The sequence below is a fragment of the Gossypium arboreum genome, chromosome 9 (assembly GCF_025698485.1).
Source record: "Gossypium arboreum isolate Shixiya-1 chromosome 9, ASM2569848v2, whole genome shotgun sequence".
Lineage (NCBI taxonomy): Eukaryota > Viridiplantae > Streptophyta > Magnoliopsida > Malvales > Malvaceae > Gossypium > Gossypium arboreum.
The window spans coordinates 81,382,963-81,405,171 of NC_069078.1; the positions used below are offsets into that span (position 1 = coordinate 81,382,963).

The 22,209-nt window shown below is 35.1% G+C and overlaps 3 protein-coding genes across 10 annotated transcripts; all 3 read right to left on the reverse strand.

The window, feature by feature from the left end:
* Positions 1-624: 624 nt before the first annotated feature.
* On the reverse strand, positions 625-9,689 carry LOC108456688 (uncharacterized). 7 transcript variants are annotated; one of them, XM_053019435.1, is made up of 7 exons: positions 9,490-9,688; positions 8,956-9,378; positions 6,330-6,701; positions 3,616-6,250; positions 1,766-3,495; positions 1,550-1,617; positions 625-1,190 (listed from the first exon to the last, which is right to left on the reverse strand). In XM_053019435.1, exons 2-5 carry the CDS (start codon positions 9,094-9,096, stop codon positions 1,814-1,816), a joined length of 4,830 nt encoding a protein of 1,609 aa, XP_052875395.1. In that variant the 5' UTR covers positions 9,097-9,378; positions 9,490-9,688; the 3' UTR covers positions 625-1,190; positions 1,550-1,617; positions 1,766-1,813. The 7 variants fall into 7 exon arrangements, with proteins under 7 accessions (XP_052875395.1, XP_052875399.1, XP_052875401.1 ...); XM_053019439.1 differs by having other exon boundaries at positions 625-865; positions 995-1,190; positions 8,956-9,688; XM_053019441.1 differs by lacking the exon at positions 9,490-9,688 and adding an exon at positions 7,012-7,069 and having other exon boundaries at positions 8,956-9,089.
* Positions 9,690-13,617: 3,928 nt separating this feature from the next.
* LOC108457316 (snakin-2-like) lies at positions 13,618-14,474 on the reverse strand. The gene is made up of 4 exons (XM_017756307.2): positions 14,356-14,474; positions 14,229-14,276; positions 14,111-14,162; positions 13,618-14,035 (listed from the first exon to the last, which is right to left on the reverse strand). Exons 1-4 carry the CDS (start codon positions 14,407-14,409, stop codon positions 13,851-13,853), a joined length of 339 nt encoding a protein of 112 aa, XP_017611796.1. The 5' UTR covers positions 14,410-14,474; the 3' UTR covers positions 13,618-13,850.
* A 1,217-nt stretch (positions 14,475-15,691) lies between these two features.
* Positions 15,692-21,666, reverse strand: LOC108457315 (alpha-mannosidase I MNS5). 2 transcript variants are annotated; one of them, XM_017756306.2, is made up of 16 exons: positions 21,374-21,666; positions 20,946-20,988; positions 20,799-20,864; positions 20,669-20,730; positions 20,424-20,523; positions 20,038-20,220; positions 19,580-19,628; positions 19,315-19,494; positions 19,014-19,134; positions 18,321-18,402; positions 18,151-18,236; positions 17,927-18,027; positions 17,636-17,777; positions 17,368-17,518; positions 17,013-17,257; positions 15,692-16,032 (listed from the first exon to the last, which is right to left on the reverse strand). In XM_017756306.2, exons 1-15 carry the CDS (start codon positions 21,511-21,513, stop codon positions 17,033-17,035), a joined length of 1,731 nt encoding a protein of 576 aa, XP_017611795.1. In that variant the 5' UTR covers positions 21,514-21,666; the 3' UTR covers positions 15,692-16,032; positions 17,013-17,032. The 2 variants fall into 2 exon arrangements, with proteins under 2 accessions (XP_017611795.1, XP_017611794.1); XM_017756305.2 differs by lacking the exon at positions 15,692-16,032 and having other exon boundaries at positions 16,583-17,257.
* Positions 21,667-22,209: the final 543 nt, after the last annotated feature.

Below are 22,209 nucleotides of genomic sequence, written 5' to 3' on the forward strand. Positions count from 1 at the left end.
CTCAAATCCCTGAATTTATTAGATTACTATTTTAATAATAAATTTGAAATTCTTAAAACATTTTTTTTTCTAATGTGATGTTAAATTTCAACTAATTTCAATTCATCTATAACATAAGCATCTCATTCTTACAATTTACATAATAAATAAGCCTAAACATAAATTCTTAGGCCGCCTTTGTGGAGCTTCCTTTTTATGTTTATATATGATCTGTGTAAGGCTTTGGTTTTAGCTGAATTGAGACTAAGCTTTGGGCTTTTTCATGTTTGTATCTGATCTATTTCTATAATGAACTCTTTCGCAAAGGACGGAGAGGATTTCAGCATGGCCCAGAGAATTCCAAAATAACTCAAAGTTGAACTGGTGAATTGCCTGATCCTAATTGAAGATTTGTTGAAATTGGACAGGGCATGTGAGATACCGCTTGTTAAGAAAAATAATAAATGCTTCTGTTGGACATCCGAGGTGGTCGTTTTGGACTCAATTCATTCTATGTTCCTCGCAATCTGTTTGTTGCTTGTATTGTACCCAATTTCTGTTGCATATTTTCCTTAAGAGGTATAGTGGCATCATGAAGATACACTTTCTAACTCGCAGTAAGAATTATGATTCTGTGATCCCATATTTATAAATAAAACAATGCATGATCTATAACCATAACTACACCATGTATAATCAACATACCAGAATTTGCTTTACACATTTTGAACAACTACATTCAAGCCCAATAGTCGGTTAGTACAGAAGTCATTACCCCATTCTCTTTTTTCCCAAAATATTACCCTATTGTTGAGTTTCACTCGTGAACTTGACTTCTAATCCCAACACTGCAGGCAGCAAATCAAAGGGATTGAGAGTAGTTTCCCTTCAAAATAAATTAGTCATACTTAACAACAGTGCCAATCCGTCTTGAAAACGTTATAATCACCTAGAACTGCTGTAGTTATATTAGTAGTTCCAGAATACATACAAGGCTTTGCTTCATGACACCTACCTAGCAAATTCGATCAACAGAAACATCAAGGCGAAGCACAAGCAAAAGATGAATAACATTGTTGCCAGTCACTGGTCATCACAAGGGCCAATAGAGGTGAACGTGCAACATCAGACTTCAAACGCTACCTCTGTGCCAACACCTTATAAAAACATTGATATCAAAGTTGGCAGGAATCACAACTGTTGCAGATGAACTACAATTACAGTTCATAAATTAAACAGGATTAGAATTCAACATCAACCCCAGTCATGCAAGGAAAAAAGGTTCAGTATCAAATTTTAGTGATCACTTTAATTGGGAAACAAAATAAAACTGAACGACAAAGGCAAGAAAGATTTGCACTAAAAAACAATATGGGCACCAATTTCTAATGCCTATGCAGCATAGAATTTAAGTTTCCAACAGTTGTAATATCTACAAAGGGGAAGGTGATCTGAATCAAAAACTAATTCAAGGAATAATGGCTTGAAAACACTGAACAGTTTTTTAGGATACAATTGATAGAGTAAGATGTGGGGGTCAGAGACTATAAACATCAAATGGCTCACTTACCACCCATCCTCTAAGAGCACACAGGGTAAATGACCTCTGGAGGTTAGCCAATTCCCATCCTTGAATACCTAGAAACAAAATAAATATAAATTGTCACAGAAAATCCATAATTCTAATAAATATTGTTTGCCTCAAGAGTGCGTTAGTGACAGAATGCAAGAAAAAGACAAAAAGGGCATTGCCAAAAGAAATATGAAAAGAACACAAATGACTTACATGCCTTGAGTTGAGTCATCAGATGTGACATTTAAGGTTTCTTGATTCCTACTGCCATGAAGATTGCTTGTATCCATTCCATCCTCCCTCAGGTTCCTTCCTTTTCAAAATGCTACCAGGAACCTGATAGATTCTTGCTTGCTCCTCTGCCTGGACTTGTGAACTGGCAACAGACAGTTGCCTTGATGCAAGAGGTGCGGACTCATCTCTTCCTTCAATGTCTGGAACTCCAGGCCCAGCATTTAAGTCTAGACCTTGCCTTCTCCAATGCCTACCGTTCTCAGCACCACTACTATTGCTACCATAAGGAAGGCTAACAACATAGGACCTCGGGTAATGGGATGGTACAGCACCAGCAGGTCGTAACAATTGCGAATGAACTGGAGGAAAACAAAACCTCCCACCCGTAGATGAATCAACGTAAGTAGTTGAGCTAACAGAAAAGCTACTAGAAGGAAGAGGAAATGTTGTTCCAAAGGGGAAAACAGGATACTGGAAAGGAGTTGATGGAAATGACACTGCTGGTGAAGATGACAACATGGGTTCCCTATAGACATCAGGATTAAAAGGGGTGGCACCAATAGGTGGGCCCAACACCCTATGTGGCCCAGCAGTTGCAACAATTGGGAAAGGCTGCTCTCTATCAGGTAAGATCGATTGTATTGCAATAGATGAGTATGTATTCTCAGTAGGAAACCATGATGAGAAATTTGCCACCTCAGTACTGTTCATCAGGAGGCTGGAAACTGATGGTCGAGATGGGGCATTGCTGCTTCTAGCATTATGACTAAATAGTGATGGTTCAGTGCTTACCTCATCAACAGCAGGACCATTATTCAAATCGAAGTCCCTATGGACAGTTACTTCACTATTAAGAATCCCAGACAATGATTTTATAGGCTGCATAGGGACATCCAGTCTACGACTATACCCAGTTGAGTGATTACCCAAATCAGCAGGCTCATCAACTCTATTCAAATCAAGATCAAGTCCCCCGGAGGACCGAGTGGGTGGAGAACCCACCATCCCACATGTTAAATCATGAGTACTAGTAAGGTCCAGTGCAGAGTCTGTGACCTTAGCAAAACTTCGGGAAGCTAGATCCTGAAGGACTCTCTCATCAGGTACATTCAAATCAATATCCAAAGGAGGACGACTTTGTTTCCTAATACTAGCATCAGCAATAGTGATGTTACTTGTACCCAGAGGCATATCCAGAATCTTTCTGGGTTCAGCTGGCCGGAATGCACTTGTGGCTGCTGATCCCTTCCAACCAAGTGCCCCTTTAGTCCGCAGAAGGTTATCTGGGGGAACAAAAGGCCCTTTAGCAGCAGCAGCAACAGTAATTGTAGAAGGGACGCCGCTAGACACAGAAGAAACAGGGAAAGGCAAGGAGCTAATTAATTGAACAGGAGCTGAACATCCTGATGCTGTCAAGTTATTAGGATCTCCAAATTTCCCCTCATCTGCATTAAAGCCTTCATTCAAGTCAAATTCTACTTTTGCATCTGAATCTGTACCACCTGTAACAGGAGCATCTCTAGTAGCTGATGTCCCTTCCTCAGCTTCATCTGCCTCTTCACCAGTCAAATTAGACCCCCTTGGCCTCATAGGTTGTTCTTTATCCCTTACAGTAGGTGATACACAAGGAGATGGTCCAGCACATGGTTCATTACCCTCATTATCTTCTAGCTTCTGCTCCACAAGCTCGCCTTTCTGGGCACTGACAGCTGAAAGAACAAATACAACTAATTACCAATTTTAATTATGAATGAATATTAAAAGAAAAAAAAGACTTCAATAAATATGTATTTTGTATTTTATTAAGAGATCAATAAGAGAAACATTACTTTCGCATTCACCAGTATGACCAGGTGCCTTAGTCTCAACATCCTTCTCAGCCTTCACTTCATCAACATTTTCGAAAACTGCATCTTTACCAAATCCAGGAGGCAAAGCTTCTTTCTCAGTTCCTTTGGGGGAATGTCCAACAACTGGTGACTTCTGATGAGTCTGTGAACTTCTTTCTGAACCTTCAGAGACAGTTTTCTTATTGTCAACATCAACTTCGACAGAAGGTACAGATGAAGATCCTAGAACTTCTTTTTTCTCAACTTCTACAAATGGATCTATGACTTTATTTTCATTGGCCACAGAAGAGCACCATTTTTGTTTAGTACCCAAACTGCTATCACCATCCATTCCACCTGCCTTTTTCTCCAGATGCTCTTTGCAATCTCCAATATCAGTAGTTCTCTCCACAGTGCTTGCAGAGGGCAAATTAATTAAAGTGGTGGTTACACTTTCCTTTAATTTATCATTTTCAACACATGGGTCTGCAGTGTACGGAATTCTTGAAGACGATAAATTTTCATTCAGCTCTCTATATTTTTCTTGAGAGGAACCAATCTTGCTGTCTGCATTCTTAGCCCATGAATTACCACCAACTGCCTGCTTCAGATGCTCATTGGCACTCTCAACAGACTGATTTTGATCTCGGACAACCTCATCCCCAGAAGAAGGTTTTAGTTTTGTATCATTGCCTGTGTAAGAGAGCTCAACAAGGGAGGTATATCTTTGTGGAGAATCTATCAGTGAAGCCACATCTACTCCAGTAGCCACACTAGCAAGCAGATTCATTCCAGCATCGTCTCCAACAGGCATGCACACATTTGATTCAGAGAACTTGACACAACTATCAATTAAAGCATTTATGGAGCTGAAAGAAGGCTCCTGCACTTTCCCTGATTTATGTTCATTTCCAGAAGATGAAGCAGTTTTAGTAACTTCATTTGTTTTCCTAGCATCGTCTCCAGTCCTACAGTTTTCTTCATCGGGAACAGCTGCAGGTGAACCATCTCCCTCATCAAACCCTGTTAGCATGTCTTTTAAGTCATTGCTCTGCCATGATTCAGTATTGGCATCAGTAGCAACATTAGTCCGGTAACTATCATTCTTCTCCTTCAAGTTACGATCAAATTGTTCAAGCGCCTCTGAAAGCACAGGAGAAGAAGCCCTGCTATTCATGACTGAGTGATCTTCAAGAGATCCTCCACTGGCACTTTGTACTGGACTTCTACCTCGATTTGGGATCTTAACAATGAACTTATGACTATTAGACTCAGCCATAGGAGCATCCACAGCCTTTTCACACGTTAAACCAGACTGTATTACTTTTTCTGAAGCAAGATTTCTGTGCAAAGAAGAATTTTTGCCTGATCCAGTTTCCCTTTGAACTCCAGAGGACCCTGGTAAACCGTTATTGGATTTCCGGTGCCTGGAAGAATTACCCGAGATCTTAGTCACTGATCCAGAGCCAGCTGCAGAACTTCTTGCATCCTCCTTCACAAAAACTCCTCCAGTCTTTGCATGGTCACTAGAACAAGATTGACTATTGTTGTGGGACTGACTCGAACTGCTGCTTTTCTCATCCTTTGCTGTTGTTTGAGGATCAGAGGTGCCAACAACAGTTGCACCTCGTGCCTGCACATCTTTTAAATTTGCACTGGCAGAAGCAGGCGATATTGCTGCCTTCGTAGATCCCACCAATGCAGAAGCAGACTTGGTTGCAGTCTCTCCTTGAGTAAGCTTAACCGAAATAGTTTTAGAGGCAGAAAGCTGAGTGGCTGAACTCTTCACGGCAACCTCAGTTGACCCAGAATGCTTGCTTCCACTGTGAGAAACATCCGAAAGTCGAGACCTTGCAGACCAGGGAACACCATGAGATGAGACACACTTGGCATCCATCTCAGCTTCAACTCTTTTTTTCCATGTATCAACTAAACTCCTTGCTTTCTTCTGTATCTCTATGTTCTTATGAGTACGCAAATGATTCACAGACTTACCAATGTTACACATCTGTAAAGCTGTGAGATTTACAGGTAGCTTATCAAGTGCTCGTAGTAAGGTTAAAAGAAAATCATCAACCGATCTATCATCCTTGGAACCACTACCATCACCAATCTTCCCTTTGTGGACTTCCTGGAGCCATTCATCAAAAACACGCAACCCTCTCAGCTGAACAAAACGATTAAGACAGTCAAACTTGTCTGTAGCTGATATTACACTGGCAAGCATTGACCGGCTCACCAAGTCTATTTTCTTTTCATTTCTCTCAGGCACCATGAGATGAACTAATTTCTCAACATCTTCATAATCTTCTAGGCCCCCCTTTTCAGTGATTTTTGCAATCTCAAATTTTAAATTAATTTCTCGTCTACCATGACCAGAATCCCCATCATCTATTTTACTAGTGCGTTCCCGTTTGATAAGCTCGGAGCCTTGATCACCACGCTCCCTTTTCTTTCCCTTACCCTGAGAAGGAAATGATGAAGCAGTGTTCTGTACACTCTCTAAACTAGGTTTTAACTGTGATGTTGATGTTGGACCATTCACTGGCTTTGGTGAACATCCATCTGGCGGGACTGTAGCATGCATTTCTAAGCGCGTCTTATATAATAGCTGATCTACTTCTTCTTGTTGTTCCTGTAAAAGGAAAAGACATCAATTATGGAAGTTCAAATTTAGTGTATTTTACATACCTGAAAGAGCATCTACAACTCACATTAATATAATCTTGGTCAGTTAGCCACCATAAACACTTGTTTGTAATATCATAAACTCGCCGGCAAACAAATGAGCAAAAACCTGATGGAAGTTCAACGTCTTTGGGAAGAAATGCAACTTTACACCGATGGAGTAATGATGCAGCAGGAATCTCATCCTTATGAAAGGAATAAAAGATTTCGTTTGGCGCAGCTTCCAACAGGATGCCTTCACCAAGCTTTACTTCAGCAGGTCGATAAAGCCAATTAACACCCAACTTTAACTTATTTTCTTTGCTAGCAGTCAGACAACGAATTATTCCAATGAAAGGTGGAGAATCTAGAGGTGGTTTGAAAAGAGCACAGTCACCAACACTGATCTTGCGTCCATCCTATTAGGGGGAGACCAAGTATGCAAACTTCATCAGTGAGAAAATATATATAAACAATTTGGAAAAATAAAAAGGAAGAAGAAGCTTGATCAACAACTCAAACTTGCATTAAGCAGTTACTTTTAAAAACTATCAACTTAGCTTCATAGACTAACAACCTATCAGCAGTGCAAATGGTGACCAAGGTTTTCAAAACCAAACCAGTAGTTGAACCAGTCAAGCCACTGGTTCGTCAGTCTGGTTAAATAGATCATATAAATTCATAAAAATAAAAAATCTGGTTCCACCGGTTTTTTAGCCCGGTCCATACCGGATCACGGGTACACTGGTTTGATGCCTATCTCCGGACCAGTACCTCGGCGGGTTCCCTGTCCAACCAAGGGGTCCGGTCAAGTTCAAACAACATAAAAGGTAACTGAATACAGACAGAACAAACATAAAAGACACCTGAGAAAAAAAAGTATATACCGACATTTCAACTATAATTCGTAAATAAATTATAATACTATATGAGCAAACTCCACAAGCCTTCACCACTAACAGGAACAAGTTTCATATGCGTTCAAAACTTGCTATTCTCATCAGGGAAACCTTTATACATCTACAATCAAGGAAAACTTGACGCTACAAATACTGAAAATGTGTTGTTTATATTGTGCATGCCCCTCTTTAAATCCTTGGATATATTTAAGATGCTGCTTCAACAAACATCGTTATCATATAAATATGGCTCCATTAAAGATGTCCAATACATTTCTCTAAACCAATTTTTGACATATTTACCAGAGAAACACCAAGCATAACAAAAATTATGTTCCATCTCACTCATATACAAGCATGTTAAAACCTTATTATAAATGGGAAGACCAATACACTTGCTTTATATAGGACAACAAACATTTTACATAACTGGATGCATCAAAAGGAACTTGCAAGACTTGCCTTATACAGAAAGACCTTAGAAGTTAGAAGCAATATTGCATTTACCACATTCCGGGTCATCTATTGAAGCAATAACTCCCCACAAACTATAAAAAATGGCCAGCATACCTTCAAGTTGAAAATTTTGAACAAAGAACTTATGAAGTACAAACTTGCTACCAGTAGCACTTAAGAAAGTAAGAACCCGTTGCCTAGGTCAATCCACAATAAGTAACAATATCTACTCTGATTCCTTGGTAATAAAAGTGCATTCACATTTAGTAAGAGTAATAGATCTTTAAATGGTTAATTCCTATTCCCCGTCTCTAGAACAATAAAGAAGTATCAATTTTTTTAATAGACTTAAATCAATTCATGATTCAAGCATCCAAAATATAGGAATTCCAATAGTTTGAACAACAATACCCAGGAGATTACCATCTCTCCCTCCAAGATGATGAACCAGAAACTATTTCCTTATCTCTCAAGCTCTTCTAAATTGGATTTTTTTTCCAATATAATTAAATATCATAATGCTCATGATTACTCCTTAATCATCATTACTCTTGAAAGTTGCAAATTGCCCAAATTCAGGTTATTTCTATCATCTCCGAAACACTTTCTGCCCAAAATTCATTTCAGCTTGGACCACCCCGTGGCATGCTAAGCAACAATTACTCCAAGTCCACAATTTAAAATTTTCAGATAAGTTAGCTAAACATTTCAGCAGTAGAATAGCTTCTAGAGGAGAAAATGAAAAAGAAGTTATTCTTGGTATAAATAATTTTGCACAGAAATTTTATCTTAGGACAAATAATTTCATCCAAGGAGGGATGCGTTTCCCTATCTTACCCAACTTATAATCTAGTGCAATCGCTCTCCACAGCTCCAACACTATATGATCCACAAAATCAAGGCAAACAAAAAAGTCTTGCACATATACCTCAGTAAAACAATCAACCCAAAACATAAAAACTTAAATGCCTTCATACAAATTAGTCCAAAATTCAAAAAAATCTCCAAAACAATCCAAACAGTTGACTAAATTTTACTCCAAACGAGCTCAACAAATCATCCACAAAGTTCAAACCAAGCCAACAAAATCCAAGAAAATCGCGACTATTTCAACACTTCCCCATCAATCAAGACACCATCTCAAAATTCACAAGCAAAACCGAACCTCTTCGTTTACCAAAATCAATATGATAAAGCCCCTCTCACCGAATCACCTGATAAACAATCCAACAAGCGAACAAAAAGGAAAACCTAGAAAATAAAGAAAAATCTAATACAATCAAATCAAATTAAGTAAAATAGCTTTAGAAAGTTATACCTTTGAAAATGAATTAACTGAGGAAGAAGAAAAAGAGGGCGAAGCAACACCATCACCATTCAGAACCTCCGTTGCACGTGTAGGGACTGTCCACATCTGCCGTACCTTTTTCCTCTCATCATCTCCTCCCCGCCCATGCATAGTCTTGCATTTTCCCCTTCGAGTACCATCAATCCGCCCTCCTAATATCTATCTTTTTTCCCCTCTTGAATTCCAGCTTCCCTACTTTCACCAACTCAAGCCCTAGATCCACCCCAACCTTATCTCCGACAGAAATGAGAAATCTCCCCTTAACCAAACCCTAATTTCCCCAATCACAAATCTAAAAACCTAATTCCCTTTAACCGTGATTCTCCCGTTTACCCAATCTAATTCAACCTTAGATCCGTCCACTGCGTTCGATTTCTTAAGCCGCCTTTTGATCTACAGAGGGAAATAAAAAAAAGAGAAGTTTAAAATTAAAAAGAAGAAAAAACTTGCTCTACATCTATAGAGGGAGATATATAGAGAAGGATGGCAAAAGAAAAGGTGTACTTTGGTACATGGTAGGCAGAACGGGCACTGGGTTTGGGCATATAGTAGTTCGGGCGAGTTCGTAACAACGGTAAGATAAAGTCACGGGCTGTGACAGAATTAAGATAACGTTTGTGGGATTCTGCAATGGGACTCGACGACTAGATATAAATTTAGAAAGTGTTGACTGATAGGTGTGCTTACCAAGAAAAAGTTCTCTTTTAATTTTTTTTTTCATTTTTAAGTAATTTCAAGGCATAATTGCAATTTTCTCTTCCAACATTTGAGTGTCTTGTTTTTTAGTTTCGCCTTTGTTCTTTTTGTTTCATTACACTTTGTAACTCTTTTTTCCTTTTCCAAATCCATCAATTTTGGATTGACCTCAACTGACACGTGTGAGTGATATGGTATTTAATTAAAAATATTTGTAATTTCAAAAAAAAAGTGATTTTGATAAAAAAATATTAAAAATTTCGAGATTTTTTGGATAAATAGTGCGTTTATTTGCGATTAATGTAAAAATAGTAATAGTGATGGTGGTAAGGCTAAATATTGTAGTATAAAACAAAAAATAAAAATAAACTTATTATACTGGAAGTAAACGTCAATCTAAGGGCTCTTCCTCTTCGAGGATTAAAGGATTATCCTGAATGTCGGGTTTGTGACATCTGATATTGTTTTGATTTGTAGAGCTACAGAGTCTTGGATTGTGCCAACTTATTCTTTAAAGAATGTTGATAGTGATATTAGCTTGCATCCTAATGGATCTATGCCTATAGTTAAATTTGTAGAAGTGGTCATTTCTTTTAGAATAAAACGGCGCGTTTCATTAAAAGATAACAGAGTACACGAATGAAACAACAAAACGTAAAAAATTGTGAAGATAGAAATCAGCAGATTGAATATGGAGACCAATTGTATGTCAGTGATATTCCTGGAGACTTCCATTAGAGAAAGCAAGTCTTTGGGAAATGAAAAAACTTCAGATGCTCGTTTCCATAATCCAAAAAGCTAGCCTCATGCAGCCTTCTTCTCCGATCAAGCCATGAAACCGGAAAACCCATGATGAAAAGCAATATTCGAAATCATGCAGTGGGCTTCGCTAGCCCAACCTGGTGAGAGATGCAATGGGGAGCATCCTCCATCCATAATTGTTCAGTGTCGGCCTTGTTGAGAAAGAAAATGAGCCGCCTAATTCGCCTCTCACCGAGCATACCAGAGAGAACAAGAACGAAAACCACACACCAACCGCCTGCCATCAACAGTATATGCTGAGATAAGTGAACGGTCTATAGTCTTAGATTTCACTATGGTAACTTCTAAAACTATATCTCATAAAACCTGATCTGGTGCAAAGAGAATAGTAAAAAGGCAACCAAGGCCTCAACTGTGAAGCATACATGCTCGTAACTTCTCCCTCGAAATCCCTCTATGGCACCAAAAATTGATCTTATAGACACCTAAATGGGAAGGAGGCTAAGGCTTAGAACGTCATGGACCGAGAACAAAATTGGGAATCACTGCAATGTTAGTGTGAGAAGGTAGAAGTTGATAAAATGTGATAGTAGGGTAGTACTATTATCTTCATGAATTAACTTGTTCCTGGTGCCAAATATCCTAGATAGTAACAGATATTCCAGTGCACGTCATATCATCTTTTGAAACAAATTAAATAGATCACTAGTCTTTGGAATTATCTAATTACTGTTATGTGACATATCTCAATCAAACCATACTGAGGAACAGATGGGCAATCACGACACACGTGCAGAACTATCTCCTCGCCCTGTTGACAAAGCAGACATAGGTCACCGGAAGAAACATAAAAAGTAATTTTGAAATAAAAAATACTTTTGACATAAAAATATTATTAAATAAAATATTTTTGAACTTTTCAAAAATATTTTGTAAAAATACTTTTTTAATCAAAAGCATAAGCAAAAAAATTTAGCTTTTACTAAAGTATTTTTTTGGCACAAAAATATTTTTAGGAAGCAATGCTAAATTAAACTGAAACCTTGATGACGTATTTTGACACAAAAATTATGAAATTATGATAAGAGGGCAGGATCAAAATTAAATGTCTATGCATGTTAGTTGCGACACTCCAATTAATTATGTAAAACGGCATAAAAAAAATTAATAACAATACTTTTAAAATGAAAAAAAAAAATCATCAATCATCTTTCTTTCACCAATGTAAAACTTTATTTCACCAGAAAATATCATCTCGAGAAATGTCATTTTATAATCTTTCCTCACCTTGAGCAACAATTGTTATATATATGACAATTTTACCTAGGTCAACCACCTAGACAATAAATGAGAACAAAGATGAGTTCATGCTACTTATTGTTGAGAGGCTACTTCATCCAAAAGGATTGCTTCAACCGTGATCATCATGTTTAGGTATGTCCATCCACAATATCTATTTACTGCTAGTTGACAATCATTCTGGACTCAATCAGGATTTCAAATTCTTCCTAAGGCAAATTATGGATATATCAAAATTTATAAAAATACAAAATATGTTAAATACCATTATAACACGATTATGAACAACTAATTTTGTTCGAGACTTTTATTTTGATTTTTCAATGATTGGACTGAAATGGGTTTTATATGAAATTTTGGACCAAATCATTTTAAAAAAATTAAGGACTAAACTGAAATTTGAAGTTTTAATTAGGGATTAAATTGAAATGTTAAAAAAAAGCATACTAAATCGAGTTTCATCTATTTAAGTTTAAATCAATAGATAAATATCAAGATTATACATAAAATTTGGTTTAATGTATAATTTTATATATAAAATTTCAATTTAATTAAATTCTCACAAATTATTAATATAGCACCGTTTTGTATTTATATATTATGTACGAAATAATTATATTTATTTAATATAAAATTTAATATATTTATTTTTTAAAATATAAATAATTAAATCAGAGTTAAAATTTCATGAATATATTTAAACCATAATAAAAATTTCACACATATAATTATATCAAATGAAAATTTATGAGTCAAATTACATATTAACGGGTTTGTTTGTCCATGTTAACAAAAATCAAACTGGGTTGTATTGTAATAAACCAATTTGAAAGACCAAATATGTGGACCAGTTAGAAATTCAGTCCCATGTTTTTCCATTCTTCTAGCTTAGCCCTTTTAAAAGATTGAAGTTAATCAAGGCTTAAAGACGCCGACCATTTTAATCAAAATTTAAAATTCAAAATTGGACTCAAGCTCATAGTTTTCTGGTCTGGTGTTAAATGTCCAAGCTCGTTTGCCATCCAAGCCCAAAATATAAATTCAGTATCCCTTGTCGTCCAAAATATTTTGTGCTGTTTAGATTTATATAAAAAATTTATTTTATAAAGCATTCTCACTATATATTTATGTTTTTAATTATTTATTAATATTTTAATAAATTTTCTATGTCATTGATAATTTTTTACTTTAAATTTTTAAATTTAAACTTTTTTACTTTAAATTTAAAACTTGAATTCAGAAGTTCAAAATTTAATGTTCTAGATTCAATTATTAAAATTATATATTAATGACACAAATATAAATGTCATTAATGACACAAATATAAATGTAATGACAAGAGTAGTAAGATCAGTAATTTTTTCACTAATATAAATGTGAAAAAAATCATAGAAATAAGCTATAAGAAGACACAGAAGAATCAAAGCCAATGGGTTAGAACCTGTTTTAGAAATAATCAATACTCAAATAAAAATACTAACAAAAAAACCGAGAAAAGGGATGTAGAAAAGGGATCTTTATCTTTTTCTAAAAAAAAAAGAATAACAAACGAGATTATTCCTCCTTAAAAACATCAAACGAGATTATTCCTCCTTAAAAACATCCAACTAAATTTCTTATTCTCCCACTCTAGAATCCTAACATATCCAGAAGAGAAATTCAGATTTGCCTTAGCAATTTGATTCAACAAAGAAATTCAGATTTGCCTTAGCAAATTGATTCAACTCACTACTCTATCTTTGCATGTAGACAAAGGAATAGGATCAAAGGGCACAATTATGCTTTAAAAAGGTACATCTCCCAACGTAAAATTCAAGTTTTACTATTGGATTCAGTTAGAACGGTGGTCCATTGAATAAGTAATGAATTGTCATGTTTTAAAGATCTAACAACTTATAGATATCATATTAAATATAATACCAAACCAGCAAGCCACATTGTAATACTGAACGGAGGCTAAATGCATACTACTATTTTAAAAATATATATTACAAGTACTAATAATTTTAGGAGTAGGTGAGACGTCTGAGCTACAACATACATATTACACAAACAAACATTTCATTTTTCCCCTTGATGGATGCAACACATATTGGGCGACGTAAAGGTTAAGGGCACTTGGCAACGTTTCCATGGGTGGTCATGCCAGTATAGCAGGTCCCGCAGACCTCCCTGTTCCCTGAAGTCCCCGGTGGCACGCACTTGCACCTCAAGCAGCAAGTCCCACACGCCCTGTTGCATCTGTTTGGCCTCGAGTGTTGACTGCATCTTTTCTTGCATAATCCTCCACAATCTGCCAAACATTTGCAAACATGAGAACAATAATAAGAGGAAGCGCTACTCACAATATCTCACTAATTAAACCCACCAATCTCTAGCATCAGTCTTCTGTTTCCGCCTCTGGTAACCAAAGAACCCACCTGAAGAAAGCAACGGCATTTTCAGTGAACCTACACAGCACTGAAAGCAAAATTTTGTGGACATACCTCCCCGACATTGGTTATATCTTCTTCTGCCTTCAGATCAGATGAAACCTACATTGAAGATGGTCACATATAATTTGTAAAGAGGTTAAAACTTAAACCCAGAAAGCAAAACTGAAAGCTAATTTACCTTTGCAAGGCAGAGTAGTAGGACACCTAACGCAAGAAGCATACGGACTGCCATGGCTGCTATGTTTTTGAAGTGAGCTTAGTACAATGTCTGCTTAACATGGCATTCATCTTTATAGTGGTCTTGCTCATGGTGACCTTACGTAATTGGACATTCAATTTCATTGTTATTACCACTAGACCACCATTTCGGCTTTGGATAAGTACAAAGAATTGGTAAGCTCAGGGTGTCGTGTTGGTCGATTCGGTTTAAAAGGAAATTTGTCGAACCCAATTATGACACATGGATGGGTGAAAAACAATTCTATTAACCTATTAATTTTTAAGTTTAGAAGATTAGTTCATTTGCAAAGAATTTTTGGGTAGAATTTATACAGATATAGGTTGAGATGTCCGAATAACATTTAAAAATTATTTTTAGTTTTAAAATGTATTTTGAATCATTTAATTTTAAATTTAAGAATTCAAGTTATGACGGTTTAATGAAAATTGTATGAACAAAATTTTTAGACGAGAAAAATTACAAATTTATGACTTTAATTAAGTTTAAATCATAGGTTGAAATTTTAGACTTAATTTTTATTATATATGAGTTCAATATTATATATATTAAGTTATTTAAGAGTTTTATATTTCTTAGTCAATAATAAAATTTAGTTCTACTAAAATTATTTTTATTTAAATTAATTAAAGTTTTAATTTAGTGTAATTAGCTAACTTATATTAAAGTCTCTTCATGATTCATTAGAAACAAATATTTTTATTTGTGAGATTTATTTGTTGAGGTAAGTTTTATTTTTGATTTTGAAGTAATGAAAGAGCCTTTCACCTTCTAATTTATTAGAGTTTCGTCTTCTAATTTATTAGGGTTCCGTCTTAGATAAGAACTATTTGTGGAACTTGTTAAAAGTAATTCTTCAAAGAGTATTTATAAGATATTAAATTATTATTATTGGTTATTTTTATCGAAATTTTGTTGTTAAAGGGGGTAATTTTTTTTTCAACCGTCGACCTACGAACTTTTTCTAAGCTTTTTATATAGGAGAGAGGCGTAAATTGTTATTGCAGACAGCTGTTTGTGTTCTGTACTCCAACATTATGTACGTTCTGTACTGGGGTTATTGTACCAAAGAATTTACTCTAATAATTTCTTTTAAGAGCATAATGTAATTTACATCTAACATTTTTTAATCTCCTTTTCGAGTCATATTTTGCGGGATTATGAATGCAGTAGTGACTTAGCCGCTTACTAATTAGGGTGTAGCCCTCTTCTTCTGTAAAAAAATATCAGAATTAAAATTTTTATATATTACTTTATAAAATAAATCAGTTTAAGATTTATTTCATATTAATTAAAAATATTTAAATCGAAATCGAGAAAAAGTTTAATACAAATAAGTTGAGATTCAATTTTGTTTTAAACAAATCAATTAAATTAATCAAATTGAAGACATACATGTTCCAGCACCGATTGAATTTAGAAAACATTGAACGTTAGCAAAGATAGAGAATAAACAAAAATCCTAATCCCGAGACTAAGGACACTGACAAAAACTTGTTTGGGGAATGGGAAGAGCAGGCAATTTGCGCTGTTCAACATCGGCGACCCTATTCCAGCTGGATTTCAAGACTCCTGATGACCCTATCCACTACAGCTTGTCAAACCCTGGCCTGCATTCTTTTGGGATCACAACCCCAACATTATGTTAGACACTGCCACACGCTATATTCATGTTTCTTCACAACTATTTTTTCCCCACGTTTCTACCCAAATGATTTTTAAATAATTTGTTTTTATTGCAATTCTTTTTTATTATTATAAAAATAAAATATCGACATTTAAAAATTGAATCAAACACAAAAATAGAAATAATCAATTTCTAATGTAATATTTTTTTACATGTTTCAAGCTTTTATTTGGTTATTTATTCACATTATTTTCTTTTTAAATAATTTCTCCATTGTACACTGAGCAATTTAAATATTAAGTATAAAATATTATATATATATACACACATGCAAATGCACCTCTATCAGATACACATTTTTTTACTTATAATATTATAATATCATATATTTTATATCAAAAATTTAAACAACTAGATAAAAATATATAAAATTATAACAAATTATTAATGATTAGGTTAAATAGTCAAAATTTAATGAAATGTTTTATTTTTAAATGTAGTTATTTAAAAGTAAAAATGATCAAAACGAGAAGTGAAACTAAAAAAGAAAAATCAAAATCCTTTACTTAGTATTGACTAATATTGACAGCTATGGTCGGTTCAGATCAATACAAAGAGCAAAAGAGTACGATATTGATAATGTTTAAACTTTTACAATGATACCAGTTCAATATTGACTACACACTATTAAACCTCAAAAAATGAATAAAAGAAAAGAAAAAGCATCGACCAATAGGTTGTATTTATTGGATAATGGATTCAGGGACAATATGGTAGCCTAATAGCTAATTCCTGAAGGAAAATTAGGTGACAATGCATATCCATATTATCTTGCAAGTGCTACAACATGTGTTTCTAAGCTTGCTTTTTCTGTTTCATCTTTCATAACTAGTTTACAAACTGAGGAAATACTTTTTAACTTTTTTGTAGAGTAATTTCAATGTATTTATGTCTATGCTAGAAAGAATACCTGCTTTTGATTTTCAGTGATCATTGGATCCACAACCCACAGTAACCAGCCATGCTGCATGATCTTCTTCTACACGTACTCGAGTCAATTCCACATTCCTCATCACTGAAACACCTATGATCGGCACGAGAATCAGGGATGTGGCATGCACTCTCAACCTGTTGGACACCATATCCTGATCTCAAAGCTATTGCAGGACAGACTTGTCGAGACATCGCACTTGCACGTCTTGTTTGCTGTTCACTCTGCACCATAAACACTTGCACACATTTACTTTACTTGCTATATCACCAATTAGGATGGTAAAACTTGGTATTTTATGAATGAATGATTAAGAGAAAAGCAGAAGGAAGACCTTTGCATAAGTCCAATTGGTAGGAATGTATGCCTCCGGAAGCTTCTCATGCCAAGAACTTAATATTGGAAGAGGATGACCCTCGGTTGTGAAAATATAATTCCGATCAACCAAAAAAGAATCATCAAAAAGAAGATACAAATATTTACACCTATAGAAAATGGAAGACAGATCAGGAAAAACGGCAGATTTGAGGGATGTATTTTTGTATCATTATAGTAGAAAGGCCGAAGATGGAAAGAAATAGATAAAAAAAATGTCATCTTACGTTTCAGCGAGAAAGAAGCTATGTTGATGATCTTCCAATTGCATTGTTGTCACATCTCTAACACTTGCAAAACCACCTTTTACTTTGGTGTACAAATTAAGAGAATTGACAATTGATTCGCCAACTTGTATGTACCATGGATCTGTATTTAAAGAGTTCTTTTTTATTTATTTAAAATGAACTAGTAAATTCATTACTATCAAGAGCTATCAAAACCATCAATCAAATATTCAACATAAGTAGAAGAAAAACTTAGAAGATAGAACTGATAAAAAAGATTGCCATGCCGACCTTTGGTTGCTTGATAGAGGTAGAATGTGGACTCTGCCAACTCCGGCCGCAGGGGATAATACTTTTCAGTAGGATGTAACATCTGATGGTCCAACAAATACCTACAGAAATTCTATACTTTAAGTTACTATTATTCCGATGGAAAAAGAAATTGATCAACTAACCACTAGTCCCTAGTCATAACCAAAAACCATAAGCTCATAAAAGTTCAAAAGGTCAAACACCTTTCCGGTATAACTCCAAATTTCTTCCATACATAAAAGAATTCACGGTGTGATGAATTAGCAGCTCCAATATCCCCAACAAGAACCTAAAACAAGAATTCAAACATGAACAGGAGCCTTTCCATTGTAAAATAACTAAGCACCTGATGTCAGGGGCTTCAGTTACTTGCCTGTAAACCAGGCCAAAAGGCTTGAAGACTTGTAAGTTGCCAATATGTTGCTTTTCCTGTCCTCATATCAGCTTCATGGTACCTTTATTACAATAAAATGATCATAACCAGTTAGTGCTAATTTGTAAAGCTCTCAAGTATAGTTATTGCAATAGCCAGCTATTAGAAGTTGATTCTTTAAGAACTTGAGAACCTTGGTCTCTTAGGAAAAATCCTAAAAGCTTTGCGCTTAAGGATTTCAACCACTTCTCCGATTATTGCGTTTTATAGTTTAAAGTTACAAGTTGGTGGAATTAAGCTAGGAAATATATTGTTCACATATTCTGGGTGTTATTTACTTCGGTTGAATATCTAAAAGTGTTTTGAGCGTATAAATTGTGAAAAGTGACGGTGTAGATGAACAAAATATAATGGTTATGGGAGTATGTTGCTCGAACACAGGAGTAAGAGCCAGATATAGGTACGTTCACTTTTTTGAAAATTTCCCTATACCACATCTGTTGGTCACATTATGAACATGGGTGCTTCAAGAACAATAAAGAGTTTTAGTACCCTCCTGCATCAGCAAATGACCCATTTAATTTGGAGGTTGGGAGTACCAGAGCTCAGCCTCAATGCATTTAGAAAAAATTCAATATGCAACAACATAACAGAACATTCAACTAAGTTGAAGAAATGTCATCAATGCAGTACCATGGACCATGTCTGAAATACTTCTGTACTGCAAGATAAGCAGAATGAAACATTCTCCAATAGTCCTCCTTTCCAAAAAGAATATACGCCTTGCACAGATACTCATAGAATGAATCAACCCCTTAGAAAAACCCATTCAAAAGCTAACATCAGAAAGTTGGAATTCAATTGAGAAGTGTTTCAGATCTGAAATAGAAAATAAATGCTACCCATATGACCAGATGATGCCAATATATTTAGCAACTCTCTATACTGCATAATAGAAGATCTTGCATGACATCAAAGCACAGATTGCACATACCAGCACCAATGCCAGATGAATATTCAATCCATTCTCCAGTTGTTACATCTAGTGTTGTTCCTAGTAGATTTAAGGAACTGCGCATGCTCCATAATTTTCGTAGAGCACGTAAAGCTGCAGATTCGTATCTGGGGTCACTGGTTAATCGTGACAATGCTCCCATTTCAAGAATCAGAGAACCTAAACAAAAAAGGAAATTTTGGCTATTTAAGGATAACATATTCTATGAAGTACACAGCTTACATCGTTCTAATAAGATTCTTACCACACCCTGAAGTGCTTGTTTCAGGCGTCTCATCCTCCATTACTCCGTACTGCCCACAGAATTTTGCATTGATGCGGAGTCATATATCCTCTTAACAAACATAATCAACAGAGCATATTCATACTTCCAAGAAATTAAAAGGTGCATTTCTGATTAAAATATCATGTGAGATCAGGGGAGTCTCAAACATGTCAGAAAGAGAGAATCAGCCAGTATCAAAGTGTCTTAGCGTTTCTAAAGGTTGTTTGCTACATGGTTTAGCTGCACCACTTTTTAAGCACATTTGCTATTTCTTTTTTGGTGAATTATAAGAGGAGGGCAAAGCCCTAACAGCAATGCGACTAGTGTGCTTATTACCACCATCAAATGTCTTCATGCAACACTAACCATCAGAATGTATCTTATATTTTGGAATTCAATACATGCTACAGATATCACTAGTGTGTTTCCGGTACTACCTTTAAGTTAACCCAGGCATATGGTAACCCAGTTGGTGTATCGAAAGCAGGTAAAAAGCGGCGCCCCAAATCTTCAGCAAGATTAAGCAGCTGATTTTTGTAACACCCTTGAACCAACCTGTTTGTGGAATCAGTTGCAAGAATATGAGCAGAAATAAGTCCTCCAAGAACTCTTATGTTGCACTACACAATAGAAATCAAGTGAAAAGGGATGTAATTAGAAATGCATCATGTAAGTTGATCTCACTGAGAATGTGACCTACAACTCTAAAAGATAACCATTGATCCCATAACAGTAAGTTTCAAATATAATCAATTAGATTATGAAAATTTTAAACAAGCCCATCCTACTTAATTCTGTCTGCATAAGGTACCATATTAGATACCTCAAAAAGATTTATCCTGGCATCAATGTTGAAAGTCAGGTTTTCAGATAGCCATGTAACTGCCCTTTCAAATTCTGTGTTGTTTCCCATGATAACAAGGCTGAGAAGAGCAGAAAACTTGTATAAGAACAAGGACTCGGCATAAGACTTGGCAAAATTCAGACATGCACAAGCGAATATATAGGTGGTTTGATTCACAGCATTAACATATTGCCTACAAATTTGTTTTAGGAAACAGGTCATACCTGGACAATGATTCAATAAGTGTAAGGGCAGATCCATTATAGTTTCGCGGCAAGTGTTGAAGCTGCAAATGAAAGAATAAATTGTTAGTATTCCATTAAGTACTGTTATTCTCAACTAATAATATATTACCTTTAAATTTCCAAGCTCGCTAAGAGAGTCTGTGAAGCTTTTGGTAAGAGGCTTCAACTCATCATGCTGTAAAGAACTGAATGTAATTCAATACGAAATCCGAGAAATAATATAGTCTGGCTTATTGAAATGAAAACACGGACTGACCGGGAACGCGTGTTTCATGTAGTTTTCATATGCGTGATAGAACCTGCAAAAAAAGAAAAAGGCCCAAAAATTATATAAAAAATAGATGCCAAATCCAGAAGCACAAAGTTCAGGTAATTGGACAATTTCAATCAGAAATTAATCTTCCTTTGCTTACAAAATAATTTCATTCCCAGGATGCAGAGTTCAAGTTGAAGGAAACATGCGTTGGTTGTATCAATTTCAAAAAAAGTGAATAAACATATAAAATTTTCTTTTCCACTACATTTCCTCGGGCACCAAACAGAAACAACCAAAGGGAGAGGGAGGGGTGGGGGGATCCAAATTGACCATTGACCAATACCCATTATCCCAAGCACATAAATATCAAACACCCATGAATTAACATCGGAATTTGATCATAAAAGAAATTGGGAATTTGGGCTTACATTTTTCTAACTTTCTCTCTCATGTTCCTCTTCTTAGCAGCCCAAGGGGAATCAAGCTGAGACATGGAAGGAGCAATGAAGGCGGGTGAAATGAGGAGGAATAGGACAAGCCAAGCTCCATAACTGCGAGATAACAGCATAGTCTGGTCTTGGGTTGAATTTGGACAAGAAAGCGAAATTGTGAGAGATAATATTACAGCAATGTTGGAACAAATGCGAATATTTACCAGATTTGAGAGATAAATTAATTAGACAAATGGCATGGATTGCAAATTACTCACCATTTACAATTTGCTAACCAACTGAACAGTATTTTTTTTTTTGGTTTTATAGTAATTTAAAATTTTACTGAAGCAAGAAAAAGTAAATGAAAAAATAAAATGATACATTAAATATTTATAATAATTTAAAAGAAAAAATATATAATTAATAGAATTGATTTTAAAATTAAATAGAATTAATTTCAAAATTAAATAATAAAATAAAATTATTTCCGAAAACAAATGTTTATTATGATTAATAGTGAGTTTTAGTTATTATTTTAATATTATAAAATGAGGCGTTTATGAATTTATGAATTCTTCCGCCTGTTTTATATATTACGTAAAGGGTTGGTGTAAAACTTTAGGTTAATATTTTACTTTCAGATCTAATTTGAAAAATTAATTTAAAATTTTGCACGAGTCCGATCAGTCGGTATTGATATTTTTATATTATTTTATATGTTGAAATATTAAAATAAATATTTATCAACAAATAAGAAAAATTAAAATATATAATTAAATTAAGATAAATGTAACTTAACAAGTAAATACCTCTAAAATAGTAATAAAATT